Genomic DNA, 17,680 nt, shown 5'->3' with positions numbered 1-17,680 from the left:
TAAAACACCCACACAATGACAACCTGACAGTCACAGAGCTAAAAGTGACTCCATCTAAATGTTTTTTTTTTTTAAACCAGCAGATATTCAGTTTCCTGTCACACAAGACGCAAGAAAACCAGAAGATTCTCACGAAAATGACTGAAACGCTCCTCAGAAAAGAAGCCGAAACCTTTTTTTATTTTCCTTCTCTTCATGATGACTTTGCAAAACTGTCTGTTTGGTTTTGGTGGTGTTTTTTTTTACATCATGCGACAAAAGCCTACATTTTTATTCAATGAACAATCCTCTCCTCCTCACACTGAACTCGTGGACGGTCACATTTCAGTGCTTTTTACTCTGGTTCATCCTTTGTTTAGATTAATGAAAGCCAGCAAAGATGTTTAAAGATCACCCAAAAGTCTTCTTCTTGTTAAAGGTCCTGTTTGTAAGATTTTTGAGTCTCAACTCTCCAAATACAGACGATACAACCCAAGTCAGTACTTGACGAGTTGGGAAATCAACTTTTCTAACAAATAGGACCCTAAAAGTAAAGATATCGTATTGATATATTACTTTGGTAAAAGTGGTAGTCACCTGTTTGAGTAGTAGTTGAGTAAAAGTCCTTAAATAAATAAACGAAAGCGTTCACAAAGTGGATCCAAACTGTAAGAATCCCAGTCGGATCTAGAAACGCTCTCCATCTTGTTTCACCTCGGTGTCTATCACTCTCCTTCTTCACCTTCTTCACCTCCTCCATCAGCAGGTTTGTTTTCTTTTGCAGATTTTCCAGTCGTCCCAGTGTGACCTGGTGATGGTGACCGGGGGGGAGACGGTGCCACTTCCTGCTCTGGTTGCAGTCTTGCCTTTTTTTGCTGTAATACAACCTTCATTAATCGAGCCTGGTGTCAAACTGAGGAGCACGTAGATGGCGTCGTTTTATTTCCTCTAACATGACGCTGTGCAATCAGTATTAACTTCAGAATGATGAGTTAAAGCCGAGAAGTTGATTATGGACAGTTTAAGTTCCAAAAATACAAGTTAAAGTAAATTAAACATATATTTACATGTCTGTATCTACTGTATTTTGTGGGTGGAATGATTCTCAGCCAGGTTGATGATCAAATCTGAAGAATCAGTGATTTTCTGTCCACATATTTTGTCTTTACAGTAACTAAAGATACAGTTTTGCCTCCTGAATGTAGAGGAGTGGAAGTATAAAGTGGCAGAAAAGGGAAATACTCATGTAAAGTACAAGTACCTCAAAACTGTACTTGAGTGAATGTCTTCAGGTTTGTCTGATGCATAAACGAAGCTCTGGGTTTTGAAGTAAAGATTAGATGTTTGTTACCTGTAGATATTCTGTTATAAGTTCATAAAGGTGCGAAAAAGGAGCACTTGAGCAGTTTGTGAGAGGCGCTGGTGAAAGTTAATACAGCAGTGTGTTGTAACGTGTCGAACAGCCAGAGAACAGAGGAGGAGGAGGAGCCTGCAGATGGAGGGGAACAGGCTCTCGGAGGTAAGATAGAGCGATAGGACGGCTCTTCCTGAGTCGAGCTGCTCGCCCTGCGTGAGGACTGAACTCCCACACCATGGACTGAACCTCTGGACTCTTCAGGGAACATTCGAGCCACCATGGAGGTCAGAAAACTGCTGTTTTTCTTTTTTGTCTTGCATGCTTTGACTTCTCCTTCTCCACTGATCTTTTTCCCCCCCTGTTCTCTGCTTTGCTCTGCATTCTGCAGCCTGCAGGGTGAGTGAGGTATGTGTGTGCAGCTGGGTGTGAGGTTGTAACTCTACCTGCTGCTGCTCCGGGGAAAATCAGAGAGACAAACAAACAAAAAAGCTTTTCAGGGAGGCACGAACCTTCAGCCTGCGTCTGTCTGTGTGTTTCTCAGCTTTGAGTGTCTAAAAAGTTCTTGCAGATTTGATTCCAGACAATGAAAAAGGTCGTTTTTGACACAGAAAACATGAAAAATGCTGCAGAGCTGTGATATCCCTGGTATGCAGCTGCTCCTCGGGTCTCTGATACCGTCTTTCTTTGTCTCCCCCCCGAGTGTTTCAATGAATTCTTTTGTGTTGATGTAAAAGAGGCTCAGACACACGAGTATTTTATAACTTTAACAAAACCAGTGTCAGGAGTCTGATGACACACACACACACACACACAATGCAAACACACTGTTGGATCTTTACTGGAAGAGGTGCCAACAACAGCAGAGAGAGGAAAAAAAAACAGAAGTGGAGCGATTCACTGGCTGCAGTATTGATCGGTCCTCCTCTGGGTGTAACTGACAGTTCCTACTTTTTTTGTCAGGCTGACAAAAAAAGCAGAAAGTCACCCCGATGTGCTTTAAAGGAACAGTTCAACCAAAGAAAATGAGCAATCGTGATGGAAAGTCTAATGAAACTTGACAGTAGAACAACATCTGAAGCAGACGGAGACTTCAAGATGCTAAAAAACAACCGAAAAAGAACATAAAATGTCTCCTTGCAGCAAATCCAGCCGACAAATCCTCTCACTTAACGTCTGAATATGTCGACTTTCCAGCAGTTCCAGAAATGACAGGACTGTTGTACGCTCACAGTTTGGTTAGATTTAGGAAATCATCACATTTCTCCTTCAAATAACATTAATTATACAGCGATCACAATCAGAAACGCTTTATTGATCACAGTTGCTCCGTCTAGAATAGAAATATCGAGTTGAGAGAGAGAAACAACTGTATAAATGTGACACATTAACATTTAGAAACTTAATTGTTAGTAGAAACAGTGATGTTAGATGTGTTTGTAGTGTCTAACAGTTGTCAGTAGTTAACAGAATAAATAAAATGCCACACACGACTATATAAAAAAGAAAACTGGTGAATTAAATATATTCTCCCAGGTCAAAGTTCTGAGCTTGTTTGACCCGAACACGTGATACACAAACGTTTCCTCTTTATACGACTTCGCTTGACGTCCTCCTTTGCTGCTGTAATAATAACTACAGCCACTAGAGGTCGCTGTCTAACAGGAAATATGTGTAGAAACATGATATTTACGTCTTTTTTAAAGCTGTAGCCGCTGAGCTAAATGCAAGAGATCGACCGCACGTCAAGGGTGCAAATGCTGTCTTTTCAAATCAGTCTGGGATCTCAAGGGATCCTGGAGACTTGGGTTACGCTGTACGAGCTGTATGGAGCATTTGTGTTGTCTTTTCAGTCTCAGAAATGTTTTGTGGACGATGAAACTTCACCTGACTCTCCATCAGCATGAAGTTGAGGAGATGATGACTGAATTTACATTTTTTGGGGGGGAACTGCTCCTTTACGAAGATGATGTAACTTTTGAATATATAGCTTCGCAGACTGATTGTAAAATAGCGACAGGTTTCTGCAGACGAACCTGAGGAGTGTGTTCTGCATGTGCTCGACCACAGTTTGACTTCGTTGTTAACAAAACTGTTGCAGTGACACAAAGCTCACTTGTGTGCGTTTGCACAGGGGGAGTTATTCTGCAGCCGGCTCGGGTTCCTGGAGGGATTTCACTTCCCTGTTTCTGCAGGAATGTTTCCAAGTAATTTTCTCTTGATTTGAATATCGTGCGGGAAACAGAGTCACGTCCACATCGGTGTTCATGAAACAGTAGATCTGTCTAAGTCAAATTTCAGCTGATAAAGCCGAGAAATATAAAATCCGACTGCAGAGTGAGATGTGATCTGACGGATGTGTAATCAGGCCTCTCTCGGGCTGCATCACGTTTTCATTAGTCATGAATTTGAACCGATTTTAGCCTCCGTCCTTTCTCGTCTTTGTGGTATTTTACTCTTCTGATCTTGGTCTTTCCCGTCAGATCAGAGGAAGTGAGCTCAGTGTTGCACAGCCGCCAATTTCACACTCTCCTCTCCTCTAACCGTCAGAGACACGCAGTCATTTCAGCAGACAGCACATTAAAGGTGCGCAGCTTTTAGTCTCCTTTAATGTGCGTAACATTGGAACACAATCGTCAGTTTGTGGTGAAGCACACAGGCCTTGTTGGTGTGTGTGTGTGTTTGTTTGTGTCACTGATTGATTTGATAACAGATCGGAAGGATGGTTGGACCACAGAAGAGTATTTTCTGATTGGCTGCTGCGAGTAAAAACCCCTCTCACCCTTGCTGGATATTCTGTCAGTATTTAATAAAATACTCAATTTAAAGGGACAGTTCACTACGAAATCATACGTATCCTTCCTCTCACCTGTAGAGCTCTTTATCAGTCGAGACTTCGCTGACGTGAGCCGCTGAGTTTTCAGAGATAACGGCTGTAGAGGTGTCGGATTTCTCTTCAGCATAATCGAGCCACAATGTCTTCCCAGAAATCATAACTCGGTTGCTCAAGATAACCCACAGACCCTTTTAAGGGCAGTTCCATCTTCGTTCTGTATCGACACGCAGGAGGAAAACAATGCTACGTGTCCACAGGGGTGATGCTGGAGCACAACCTCTTTCTGGCTGTTGCACAAACTTCACGTCTGCAGAATTTCAAACCAAACCAAGTCACCGAACGTGATTCTTTAATGTTAACATCCCACGCTGTCCCGAGCACGAGCCTCTCGTCCAATATTAGAGGACAGCATATACTTGGCAGGACATAATTTAATATTCATAAAATATAACATACATAAAATAATTCCCCCGAGTCGCCCTGAGATCCCAAATTCACTTGGGAAGAACTTTATTTAGACAATTGACCGCATATAAAAAGTTAACTCATTCAGGTGTGTGCTAACTATTTTAGCTTAGCATTAAAAAGTTGTAAATAAAATCTTTTCAAATCAATCTAGGGTCTCGGGGCTTCCAGAAGCTTGGATTACACCAGACGAGCTGTATGGAGCCGTTTTATGATTTTGTTTAGTTGTTTTTTTTATGTTTTAAAACAAGTCTCAGCTCCTTTAGTTGTTTAGGAGAACGCTGCACGGCTGTTTTGCTGCGAAACTCAAACTGTGACGCTTTATCTGACTTTCTATCGACGTAAGGCTGAGCAGATAACGTTTGTTTGGGTGAACTTTTCCTTTAAACCAGATGAATAATCAGAAGAGAACTAGACAAAGCCAAAACAATGAGCTCAAAGGCGCTAACACGGTCCGTAGAGTTGAGAGGGAAGTCGGAAATAAGCTCTTGATTTCTTGATTTTATCTCTAACGTCTTTTTCTTTCTCTCTGCAGTTGAGCGATCAGGGACAGCAGCAGCGCCTCGGCCTCCGTCACAGAGGAGGAGCTGGAGGGAGACGTGGACGAAGAGGTGGAGGGTGAAGAAGAAGAAGAAGAAGAAGACAGCAATGACAAACACAGGAGCAGTCCGGCCCCGAGTCTGTCCAGCTTCTCCTCGTCTCTACGGGCCGTCATACGCATCAAACAGAAGTACCAGGCCATGAAGAAGAGGCGTCAGGAGCTGGCGCTGTCCATGGGAGGAGTCGGGTGCCTCACGGGGGCACCGTCACGGACCAGCCCCAAAATCTTCACCTTCGACGGTCTCAACCCCTCGGCCTTCCCCGCCCTGTCGTCCTCCGTCGCTCAGAAAAAGAAGAGGAGGAGGAGGAGGAGGGTGCTGTTTCCTAACAGCGGAGGGCCGAGGGCCCCGCCGAAGCAGGAGCAGAGTCGAGCCAAGTACTGCCTCTACCTGCTGTTCGCCATCGTCTTCATCCAGGTAGAGTAACTAAACACAACCCAGACTGTAATCCAGAGGCTTCTCATGAATGGATAGAAGGTTCAGATGTCACAGCGGTTGCCCCTCCTCGTGGCCCAATTGTTGAAAAACGCACGCTAAAGTGTCTCCTGGGAGCCAAAACGCACGCTAAAGTGCCTTCTTGGGAGCCAAAACACGCGCTAAAGTGCCCTCTTGGGAGCCAAAGCACACGCTAAAGTGCCCTCTTGGGAGGCAAAACGCGCGCTAAAGTGCCCTCTTGGGAGCCAAAACACGCGCTAAAGTGCCCTCTTGGGAGCCAAAACACGCGCTAAAGTGCCCTCTTGGGAGGCAAAACGCGCGCTAAAGTGCCCTCTTGGGAGGCAAAACGCGCTAAAGTGCCCCTATTTTCGTCCCTGTCCTTCAAAAAGTCTGTGCACGCCACTGGTTTCCGGTTTGTGTCGCCTGTTCTGGGTTTGGTTACAGAGGTGTGCATCTGTAACCACGCACCACGGTGATGTCATGATGATGTCACGGTGATAAATCGCTGGAATTTAGGGAGAAAAACTAGATATTTAATGGCAGTGAGGTCCAGTTTGTGCACGTTTCAGCTTCACAAAGGCTCAAAAGTTAAGCTGACACAAAATAAAAGTTCACAACCCCGAAAGATGATGTCGCTCGATCTTCTTCTTCTTCTCTAAAATTAATAAGCCTAAATTTGATTCCTCTCAGAGTGGAGAAGCAGTTTCAGATGTTCTCGTTCTGCACTTTAACATATTTCCTGTAGCCACTGAGTTTGAGGAAATGTCTTACAACCAGCTCTTGTGTGACTGTTCAGGATATAAATAGAGAGTTTTTATCGACGTGCTCGGTCGTGTTGATATTTATTCAGACTAAAAATAGACCGACTGGTTTGTCATTCAGGCCGCAGGTACGTGCTGTGTCATGAACTAATCTCAGGCTCTGTTCGGTAAAGCCTCACCGCCCTTTTACGTTAATGCGGCTGAGATGTTTGTAGCGTAGACCATGTCGACAGGGCGGCCATTTTCCTCTGACGTCACGCTCACGTAGGGATTGAAAAGAATTGAATCTGACAAACCGCCACAACAGCAGAAGTTCAGCTTCCCGCCATGTGAATATGGTCTATTGGGAATTTTTATGAAGGGAATATTTTTCAGTTAGAAACAGGAACATTTTTATTGCCTCTAGTGTATTTCCTGTTTCCCTCTGTAAATGTCATAAAAAGAATTGATGCAGATGACAAGTCCAGTTTGCAGAAGTAAAGAAACACATGAGAAGTGAAAATACTTCCGCATTTCTCCTTTTTGTAGATGGTATTGATTTGAGTCCGTGCTGAATGTAAATTATATGCAGATTTTGAATATGCAGTCTGTTCACAGTGGAAACATGACACACACACACACACACACACACACACACACACACACGAAACTGCAGATAATAAAAAAAAGCTACAAGAGGGAACAATCTTTTGTTGTCCTGTGATAATGGATTAATTCTACTCGTTATCTCGGGAGAGCAACACTTGACTTGACGACAACACTTCACATGGCATAAATAACTTGTGACCTCGAGAAAACAAATAAAATTTAACTCATTATCATAAAAAAAAACAGGGAAAATGGAAAATGGAAAAAGCTCCTGGAAATACTCAGAAACTATTAAATTACTGTAAAAAGATAATATTCTCTTTGTTTGGTTAAGTGTGGTATTAGTGTTCCTGTTAGTATTTAACAAGTAAAAGCGGCTGTAAGGACTCTAGTTTTGGTTGATTCTGGCGCCCCCTGTGGTCGACAGATGACAATGGTGAAACTGATTAACTTTGTTTTTGTGTCATATCACCGGACTACAGAGCAGCTTCCAGTTAGAAGTTCCTTGCAGTACGTTGAAGTATGTCGTCTTGAATGTAGACGGAGCTAACTGTTCATCTTATTCTGTCACTTGTTTCTCTTCAGGTGTACAACGCCATAGAGAACCTAGATGACCACGTCCTCAGGTACGACCTGGAGGGGCTGGAGAAGACGCTGAGGAGGGAGGTGTTTGGGCAGCAGGGGGCAGTGGAGGGTCTGCTGTCCCACCTGAAGGACTACCTGTCCACCTACGTCCACAACAAGCCCCTGGTGGTGTCCCTGCACGGCCCGAGCGGTGTCGGCAAGAGCCACCTGGGACGCCTCCTGGCCGGACACTTCCGCTCCGTGGTCGGCGAGACGCTGGTGCTGCAGTACTACGTCCTCCACCACTGTCCTCAGGAGGCCGACGCCCTGCAGTGCGCCCGCGACCTCTCCACTATCATCTCAGAGATGGTCGAACGAGCCGAGGAGGAGGAGAAGATCCCGCTCTTCATCTTCGACGAGGCCGAGCACATGCACAGCGAGATCCTGGACGCGCTGTGGCAGCTCGTGGCCTCCAAACAGTCCAACGAATACCTGAACGCCATCTACCTGTTCCTGAGCAATCTGGGTCATGCACACATCACCAAACATATGCTGCACAACTCCTCCAGCATTTCTATGACAATGTCAGCATCTGGTCGTCATAGTAACCTGGTTAAAGAGCTGACTCCGATATTACGCAACAGTCTGGAGAAGCTCCACCTCCTGTGGACAGAGGCGGACATCTTACCTCTGGGCCTCTTGGAGAAAGGTCACGTGATGGAGTGCTTCCTGGATGAAATGACTCGAGAGGGCTTCTACCCGGATCATACCAACATAGAGCGCCTCGCAGGGGAGATCCAATATTACCCCGCGGTAGGGGGCCATGAATATTCCCAGACAGGCTGCAAGCAGGTGGTGGCTAAAGTGAATCTGCTATGAAATCCTCTGCAGGAAATGTTTGGATGTTTCACATTCTGTAAACCATGAAGAAACAGCGTGCCAGACGTGGGTGAGACCGTATGTTTATGAAACTTGAATGGCACAACTCAGAGCCAAAGCTTTCAAGAGCAGATTCCGACAGACTGTACAAAAAAAAGAGAAGCGAGTTCAGAGAAAAGGACAGTGAAGACGTTCAGCTCTGTTGGGGGTAATGGTGTTAATCCTGTGAAGAGGTTTGAAAGCACCAGTTTCACAAACATTCCTGAGAGGGTCGGGTCAGTTTATGAAAAACCTCTCTCTAGTGGAATCTAGCCATCCAGATAGTTTGGGTTTTTATTTGACCAGATTTTGAGATTTCTGCTGCTGTTAACAGTTTTTTATAGGGTCTACTTATAAAAAAGTAAGACCCCCTAAAGTTTTTATAGGGTCTACTTATAAAAGTAGACCCTTCAGTAGATAAATACTTTAGCTCAAATGCTGACAGTGAGATCTGTTGAGTATCTAGTGATGAGGGTTTTGTTTCAGGGAAGACACGCTGCTGTTGATTTTTAGCCATGTTAGTAACAGAGTGTTAAGGAAGCAATGCTGATTAGTTGACCACTTCTGTCTGAAATATATCCCAAAAAAAATGGAAAGGCGGCACAGACGTTCATGGTTCCCAGAGGATGAATCCTGAGGCCTTTGGTGATTACCTGACTTGTCCTTTGGCACCACCATGAGGTCAACATTTCTGGTTCATTATTGTATTGGTTAATGTATGTCAAATGTATGCTAAATTATCCAGCTAACATCTGTTATCCATTGACTTTCCTTTAGCTGGTCAAGCAAGTTACCATTTTTATTTTTGGGAGAATAATCTCAACAACTATTGGATGGATTTTGATAACAAAAAGTTAAATCATTCATTGTCCTCTCAAGATTAGTTGCAAAAGTTTTGGAGACACTAGATCACTTTTCAAATGTAGTTTGTGGTTTATGCGAATCAGCAAATGTAAGCAGGCTTTCATGTAAAACCATGTTAAACAAACTGACATGCAAAAAATCTGCATGCTAGCATTGTCATTTTGAGCATGTTTGCATGCTAGCATTAGCTCACAAACACTTAGATGACTCCTGTCTTGATAAGTTATAATCATTGGATTTTGTGATCATCAAAAATGAAATTTCATTCACATTAACTGTATTGGTGTAGTTGCAGAAATCTCAGAGTTCGATTTTTAAAAACCCAGACAGATAAAAACAAAACTATCTAAATGGCTAAACACCACTATAGGTATATTTAAGATGCATTTTTATGAATTGGGAGAACTGACCCTTTAACCCTTCTAACCCCTCTTTTAGTTTACAACTACTATATCAGGCAGCTCAATCAGATGTAGTAGAAGTGAGACCAATATTGATTCATTTTAAAAAAGGGAAGTTCAGATATTTATAGCCTCATGCATATACAGATTTGGGGATGTTTTTGTCAGAAATGTCAATTGCAGCATGTCTTTAAATACTGCTAGTGCAAGTCAGCAGATTCTGTTGATATTTCCACAGAATCATCAATGTGTTGCTTGATTTACTTTGATAATGTATGGGATTAAAGACTGTAATACTATCAATAGTTGCTTTTGCTCATAGGCTAGCAGCTAGTGACATTTAGCCTCAAGCTAAGTCTGCTAGTAGCAGGATGGATCTTGCCTGCATACCTGGCCTCACCTCATTTGGTTCCTGACAAGCTTATTTATTAAAGAAAGATATTTTTGCATGATCACATCCAACAAACAAACATAAAATCAACACAGACTTGCATTAGCATCACGATTTGATTGTTACTGATCTGATGGGTTTGAGTGAGTCATGAATATGTTAATGTCCTGTAATCAGTTTATATTATTAATATAAACTTTAATGTAAGGAGTGCCTTGAAATTAAAGACACTGTTTAAACTCAACCGTGTACACGACTTTTCATGGATACAGCCTGCAAAACATTACGTAGCACTTTTTTGATTGACCAAAAAAGAAAAAGAAGAAAAGTTTGGAGTACATTTTTTGACATTATGGGTAAATATGTGTACAGTAATGAGTCTTAAAACCCTGAAATCAATTGCACTTGGGTATTTTGTCTATGGGTATTTTGAATGGGTTTTCAGTGAGCCTAACATTAGCTTTTTACTACTAAAGACTTCATTTATGCTTCTAAAATCACAAAAGTTGTGTTCTTTTCTTTAAATTATTTTGATTGACAACACGTGTAAGTATCATAAACCTGTGTTTGATACAGAGATTATTTTCAGCAATAATTCGAGATCCAATTCAAATTCCCGAAGGCTTTTTGTTGAGGGAAACCAGGGCGATGCTAACTTCCGGTTTAACGTACAAAAAGACGTCATCGCTACGCCACTCTGATGCCCAAAGTTTCCGGTCATGGCGATTTTATGGTGGGTTGTTTTTCATTTTAATTAATTATTTTTGAGAGGATTTAAGCAGGCCCTCATCAAGAAGAGCAAAATAACAACTTAAGTAATTAGCTCTAAATGAAATCACGAAGTAGCCGTCAGGCACGTCACATCCGGTGCGGAAACGCAGCCGTTAATCATGATGGATATCGATACTTGACAGGTTTTAGTTCAGCTTCTGTCGGTAACTGTTCACAGCGAGGTCGTGTTCACGTTGTTTGGTGTCTTTTATAAGGTAAAGTGAGCGTGTTTGTGTGTATTAGCTGTTGTTAGCCGCCGGCTAACGACACAGTTGTGCTGCTGGGGAGGGAAATGTATGGTCAGTTTTAGCGGCGCCATGTTTTTGTTTCTGTCCTAGGCTAGTTTTATTTCCTTCCACCGTTTAGAGATTGTTTTTAAGTTTTACTTCGAGCTGTCGGATAACTTATTTAATTCGACTTCAACTATTTAGGCCGTTTATCAAACTGTTGCCGCTGTAGACGCAGGACGATGGTATCTGACCACGCCCCTTCCGGTTCCGGTTCCCTCAGGGAGACTTTAGATGTCTATCAAGAGTTTCACGTTTGTCAATTTAAAAGATAATTTCCAAGTAAATAAAGTAAAATCTCATATAGTTTTGTGTTAAAGCGCTCAGTAAACTACATCGTCTGTATATACCAAACACTTAATCCAGTAATTGTAAAATTGTGCGACAGATTAATTGATAATAAAAATAAACAATTGTTGGTTTGTATCTTTACGCTCAGTTTTAACACCATATTCTGTTTGGAAAAGAATCATGAACAACTTTCAGACATTCTTTTTTAGTTGTTTTTTTTATTATTAGAATTCCCTTAATTGACATTGGAAAAATGAGGTACTGTGTCTAAATGACAAAGAAAAATGAGCCTTATAATCATGACGACAATAAGATGGAGAAAAAATAATAATAAATAAACACATTTTGATGCATGACTGCCAGAAAAAAGGAACAGGATAGTCATGTGGGACATGTCCACCTCTTACATAATCCTAGTAAGTGTTTTTACTGGAGTCACTCAGAGGACAATCAGCTGAATTTTATGTACAGATCTGAGGAGGGGAGTGTTTGTGTTTTTTTTCCAAGAAGAGAGCGCTGACAGCAATGAGTGCAGTCCCCGAGCAACATGAGGAAACAGCTGGCCATCAAGTTAAGACGCCTGGCGTCACTGAACAGCAGAGATACCTACGAGACATACGAGCAGATGCAAAATATTCTCACTTTGTTTGTGACCGCTGAGATGAGACGGGTAGATGAAAACAATATTGTAGAAATGCAAACTAACTACTCAAGCTACCAGAAGATTCCACTATATTGATTTCACCTACCAACGCGAGAAGTCACAAAGCGTTCGAAGATTTAAGAGCATCTGCGCTGAAAAGACTGTCACTGTTCCTGAAAAGCTGACGTCTTTAAATATCCTTCATTCAGTCAGTCAAACCACCTTTAATCAGTCATATGTTCATGAAGTGTGTTGTAAGAAAACATTTATATGGATTAAATGGTCCACATATTGCAACAACACAGCCAAAAGTCTTCAAACCAATACAAAACAAAAAGATAAAACAGACACTCAGCACCGTTTTTTTTAACCAAGCAAATAAGCCTTCAGCTCTGCATCCACGTCTTCATTCTTACATGCTTTTAGGAAGGCAGGAACAGCCGAATACAGAAGCTTATAAGAGCTACACATGTACACCGACGACTAACTTCATCCAAGAGCTACAGGGAAATAAATAAGTGTCACTTCAGTAACCATGAAAAACTGTAACAATCCACAACTAGGTGCCGTCAGTTTCAAGATCAACACGCAACCTCACGGCTCCTCTCAGGGCGTTTAAGCATGATGCCGAGACTCGACTATTACCGTCAGAAATGCTCATGAGACATGTGACCGGGGGGGAGGGGACGTGTGAGGGGGAGTCCAGAGAGACGCTACGTGATGGTTGTGGACTGTGTGAGGGGAGGGGAGGGGAGGGGAGGGCGGAGGAGTGTGTGGTCATGTGGTTCCAGGGCTTTTCTTTCTTTGTTGGCCGGTCCGAGGTCCCCGCCTTACGCCTCCAGCTCGAAGCCCATGCCCACTTTGTGTCCGCCAGCGTTGAAGTTCTTCCCGTCGATCAGGGCTGAGAGGGTGACCTTCACGCCTGCGGGGACACCGAACAGTCAGAGGGTTAGTCAAACAGTAACACGAGTAAACCAACTGATGGACAAACCAGCAGCCTATACGTCACAGTTTTTGTCATAGGAGTCTGGTAGCTATGGAGAGAGAGATAACAGCTTTAGTTCCATGTCGTTCCTGCCTGACAGCGAGGTAAAACTGTGAAAATGTTCTAAATATAGCGTACACTTAAAAAGATGGACATTTTTAGCTGCTGCCACCGTCCACACAAGTAATCCTGCCGCTTCCTCCAAGCATGCTTACTGCCATCGACCGTATATATATGATGAGATAAATTATGGATAAAACCCTCATATCCTCACCTTTTTATAACTGTTTGACAGGCAAAATAAGTAAAGTACGAAGGTAAACCAGTAGGGACGACATGGCTGACAATCATATCGCAAATCTTTCAGCACTTCCAAACAAAAAATAATAATTTACAGCCACCTGCAGCATCTTGTTACATCAGTTTAAGGTCTCTGAAATCACACAGAGACTTTATGCATTCTTAACTGATGTCTACAGTCTTTCTTTAGGTAACACTTAAGGGCTGTTTGTTTTTGCAAGCATCTCTTTTTAATTGTTTCTAATGAGAAATGAGCATCTGTGGCAGCGTAGAGATAAAAAGATGACTTGGTGTCTTTAACATAGACACCGATCAGCTGTCAATCAATCACTGTCGTTATAGTGAGTAGATCTGTTTATAAGGCGTGATGTCATTCATAGCAGAGAAAACATCAGTCAGTTTCTTTACAGTCGCTCTCAGCATCTTCACAGGCGACTCTGAGCTCAGAACTGTAACCCCCATTTAATAAAGGACGACTCCTAGTGGTGACATGAGATACTGCGCTGGAGGAACAAACATCTGGGTGGAGACTGTTTACCTGGCCGAAGACTCTGGGTGTAGCCCACTCCAATCAGACTGGCATTGTTCACTTTGGCCTGTGTTGTAAATAATAAGACATGAAAGAAGAGATTAGAAATTGTTTTAGGAGAGTTTTCCAAAACAACAATTCATTAAGATTAGGATTAAAATGAAAGGGTCACTTACAGACAGAGAGGCGTCTTTGTCCAGCTTGTATTTGGCAGCGATGCCGAAGCGAGTGTTGTTACTGCCGGCGGTCCAGGCCAGAGTGACCGCCGTCTCCAGCTCGTCGTTCACCTTCTGGTAGATGGAGCCGCCGAACTCGGTGCCGTCGTTCCTGAGAGAGAGAAGATTCAGAGAGGTTCATCTACAGACTCTAAAGAAAACTTTTGTGCTTTCTGTTAAACATTTGTGTTCTCTGATCTCTGTGGAGTACTCACACGTTGGTGTGCAGCTGGAAGTCTCCGGCCCTGTATCCGAGGGCGAAGTTGTTCTGGGCCAGTTTGGACTTGGCCGTGTCGAAGGCCATCTGGTATCCGGCCAGCCAGCCCTCGTAGCCCAGCACAGCGGCGGCGTGGATGATGGGACCCTCGAAGTCGACGTCGCAGCCCAGGTTGACAAAGTCACGCTTGTAGCCCGTCTTCAGCTTACCGCTCTTCTTACTGAAAAACCGGATTTGGGGTTAAACGTTTGTTTACTCCGACACTGAAGAACCGTGAACACACATTGGAGATACTTTTGACTCAGTCCAACACACACACACACACACACACACACACACACATCATCATTTATGACTGTAAGAAAAATCTTTTGCTTGTTGGAAAAGAAAAGGTCAGTTTTGGGCTTTGTGAAGAGCATTTTTCACAATTTATTTTGACATTTTGTAGAATATTACTCCTGAAAATTAGATCAAATAATTGTTAGCCATGACAATCTAGAGCTCTGATTTTAGTGTTCTCTTTACTTTCACGCCTGATCCAAATATTTCCTGTAATCCCATTTTATCACCGATTCAGTCAAATAAAAAAAAGGTGGTCTCACCCCGTGTTTGGTACAAAAGACGTATCCAAGGCGACCTTCAGTCCTTGAGTCAGCTGGAGGGAAAAGAAAACTTGTGTAAGACTTTAACAATGTACTTTTATCAGCTGCATGAACAAGTGTGAACAGGTGACGCTCCCACACGTACCTGGTCCTCCACGGTGACTTCAGTGGCCAGCGTGTTGTCTGTGTTCCACTTCTGGTTGAAGCTCAGGCCCAGCTCCTTCATCTTGTATTTGGTCTCCAGGCTCCCTGAGGCCTTCCCTGTGTCTGTGTTACTGGAGCCAGATGTGTTGAACTCCTGACGGGAGGACGAGGAGGACAAACCATCATCAACACATCCCCAAATTATAAAGGTGATATAATTAGTGTGCAGATTATCAGAGAATATCCAAAGCATTCACAAAAACAAGCGACAACTTAAAGTTACAATCACAGAGAGACCAAAGGTGATAATTATTGAACTGTGCCAAAATAAAATGGGTATAACAGAGACGTACAACACTTTACATGTTGGACAGAAAAGTGTGAGACGACCACACAGACGGCCCGAACAGAAATCCAACAGAACACCAGAAGAAGTGAAGGACAGAGAATGGACAGAAGAACACACTGATACGTTCAATGAGTAATAATAATGTGATTATTATTTCAATTCAGTGTGACAAAGTGCCAAAAAGAGCCTAAATTGAGATTCAAACTCCATCAAGCTGCCAAAAATGTCCTTTTCTTTTAATTGTATTAACATTTTATAATATCTCAACATCAGAACGAGGGATGAACATGCACTGAAAAACACTAAAATCAAAAGCAGGACAGTTCTTTAAATAAATAATGTATTCATACAGAAATGAATAAATGATCCTGCTCTTCATGTCTGACATCAGTGGGTTAACTACTCAAACCTTAACGCTGAGTACGGAGCTAATAAACTGAGTTAACGTTCAGATTCATTTGTGTGAAGGTTTTCTTCACCTGAAGGTCACATCATAACGGATTTATAGTGAAGATATACAGCACAGTTTTATGTTTTCACGTGTAAAAACCCTCCATAAAACAAACAAAAGAACCAAATACAGTTATAACATCAGAAACACGAGCGCAACGATTGAATATTTCACATCTATTCAATTAATCACCAACTAGTTTGATAATCGATTTGAATAAAAGAAACAAAAGTCTAAATTCTTTGATTCCAGCTCCTAAAATGTGAATATTTTCTGGTTTCTTTCCTCCTCTTTGACAGTAAACTGAATATCTTTGACTCTGATGGACATTTTTCACTATTTTCTGACATTTTACAAACCAAACAACTAATGACGTGAGAAAATAATCAACAGATTAAGACACTAAAACATAGTTTAGGTCAGTAAATCTACACTGAATCCAACTTTAACTGAGCTATTTTAAATTAATATGTAGCCCTAAACTAAAAATAACTGACAAATACATTAGACTCAAAGACATTCACCACAAAAATGTGAAAATCATAAGAGAGTTGAGGGTGATGTGACGGCACAGACAGCAAATAATAGTTAAAAACATTCATATTCATGCCGTGTGAGTGATTAACACAAAAGACTGAAAGAAAAACATTTGGACCGTGACGTGAACAGAGAGAAACGATGAGTGACTGATGATGGCGGTGGTTATTTTGTGAATGAACAGCTTGTCGGCTCCGACTCCGATCTTACCATCTACATTAGAGCGCGAGCAGTCCGGTACAGACGGCAGCAGCATGGAGACAGAGCAGCGGTTAGAAGAGGCAGGCAGAGAGACACACAGGCCACAAAATAATTACAGGCTCGTCGCGTTTCTCTACGGCAGAGCTCATGTTCAGCCAAGCAGGTCTGCATCAGCACCGCTCGGCAAAACCTGGAAACCTTCAAGCTCCAGGTTACAGGTCAGTTAGAAGCCGTGATGAGAGGAGGAGGCTTACGGGGGAGATGGACTGAGCAGAAAATGACTTCAGGTTATAAAATGAAATGGAAAAAGTGTCCTCACCACTCCACTTTGTGATTTGGTCTTGAGGTCCAGCTTCACAACGCCAAAGCCTGGACGGTTTAAAAAGACAAGAGAGTGTGTCAGCAGAAATCAGGTGGGAGACGAAGCAAATAAATCAAACACAAGAAGATTTATAAAAAGGAGAAGTTTTGACGTTTTGGGACATATGTTAATCCTGTCTCACAAGTTGGATTTTAAAAAAGTCTCCTACTAAAAGGTAAGAGTCATTTTAGCTCTTAGCTTAGCATAGAAACCAGCACATAATAGCCTATAAAACTGCAAATTATTAATTTAACATTTCAGTTTTGTACAGATTGAACAGCATAGGCATTAAGTGTTATTCAGAGAGCGTTGGAGGTGACAGCAGGCAGATATTTTGTCTGATCTTTTGACAGTATCAGGTTAGCCGATTCAGCAACTGTCTTTCCTGCTGTGCTGAGGCAGCTTCTCCTGGCTGCTGCTTCACATGTAACAGACGGAGACAGTGTGAGAGTCTCTGCAACAAGAGGCTCACTTCATTCTTTGCTCAAAATACAGTTAAAACTTTAATCTTTGAATATTTGCGTATTCTTCTCCTCTCTGAAACTTCAACTACTGACTACTTTCTGCAGCTCTATAGTTATACCTCTTATGTCTATAAGTGTGTACAAGTCCATTGAGGGCATTGTTGTAAATCGTGACCAG

The 17,680-nt window shown here is 42.3% G+C and overlaps 2 protein-coding genes across 5 annotated transcripts in view; one reads left to right on the top strand and one right to left on the bottom strand.

The window, feature by feature from the left end:
- Window positions 1–1,470: 1,470 nt before the first annotated feature.
- tor4aa (torsin family 4, member Aa) lies at window positions 1,471–10,399 on the top strand. The gene is made up of 3 exons (XM_030435057.1): window positions 1,471–1,620; window positions 5,170–5,650; window positions 7,603–10,399. Exons 2-3 carry the CDS (start codon window positions 5,375–5,377, stop codon window positions 8,458–8,460), a joined length of 1,134 nt encoding a protein of 377 aa, XP_030290917.1. The 5' UTR covers window positions 1,471–1,620; window positions 5,170–5,374; the 3' UTR covers window positions 8,461–10,399.
- A 1,303-nt stretch (window positions 10,400–11,702) lies between these two features.
- Window positions 11,703–17,680, bottom strand: part of LOC115592394 (voltage-dependent anion-selective channel protein 2) — a 9,109-nt gene continuing 3,131 nt past the window's right edge. The window contains exons 3-10 of one of the 4 annotated variants that reach the window (XM_030435061.1): window positions 16,997–17,046; window positions 16,687–16,689; window positions 15,141–15,293; window positions 14,996–15,048; window positions 14,392–14,613; window positions 14,138–14,288; window positions 13,971–14,028; window positions 11,703–13,069 (exon numbers count right to left, since the gene is read on the bottom strand). In XM_030435061.1, the coding sequence (XP_030290921.1) occupies window positions 12,978–13,069; window positions 13,971–14,028; window positions 14,138–14,288; window positions 14,392–14,613; window positions 14,996–15,048; window positions 15,141–15,293; window positions 16,687–16,689; window positions 16,997–17,046 (782 nt within the window). In that variant the 3' untranslated portion in view covers window positions 11,703–12,977. The remainder of the gene's footprint in view (window positions 13,070–13,970; window positions 14,029–14,137; window positions 14,289–14,391; window positions 14,614–14,995; window positions 15,049–15,140; window positions 15,294–16,686; window positions 16,690–16,996; window positions 17,047–17,680) is intronic. The other 3 variants (XM_030435060.1, XM_030435063.1, XM_030435062.1) reach the window with 3 other exon arrangements.

The sequence above is a fragment of the Sparus aurata genome, chromosome 12, assembly GCF_900880675.1.
Source record: "Sparus aurata chromosome 12, fSpaAur1.1, whole genome shotgun sequence".
Lineage (NCBI taxonomy): Eukaryota > Metazoa > Chordata > Actinopteri > Spariformes > Sparidae > Sparus > Sparus aurata.
Note: the sequence above shows the minus strand (reverse complement) of the source record. Positions and strands in the feature narration are given on the sequence as shown.

Bases quoted from the DNA above. Each gene is read 5' to 3' on its own strand.
- tor4aa (XM_030435057.1), top strand. From the start codon at position 5,375: ATGAAGAAGAGGCGTCAGGAGCTGGCGCTGTCCATGGGAGGAGTCGGG. The intron at 5,651-7,602 runs GTAGAGTAACTA...GTTTCTCTTCAG, and splicing joins TCGCCATCGTCTTCATCCAG to GTGTACAACGCCATAGAGAA.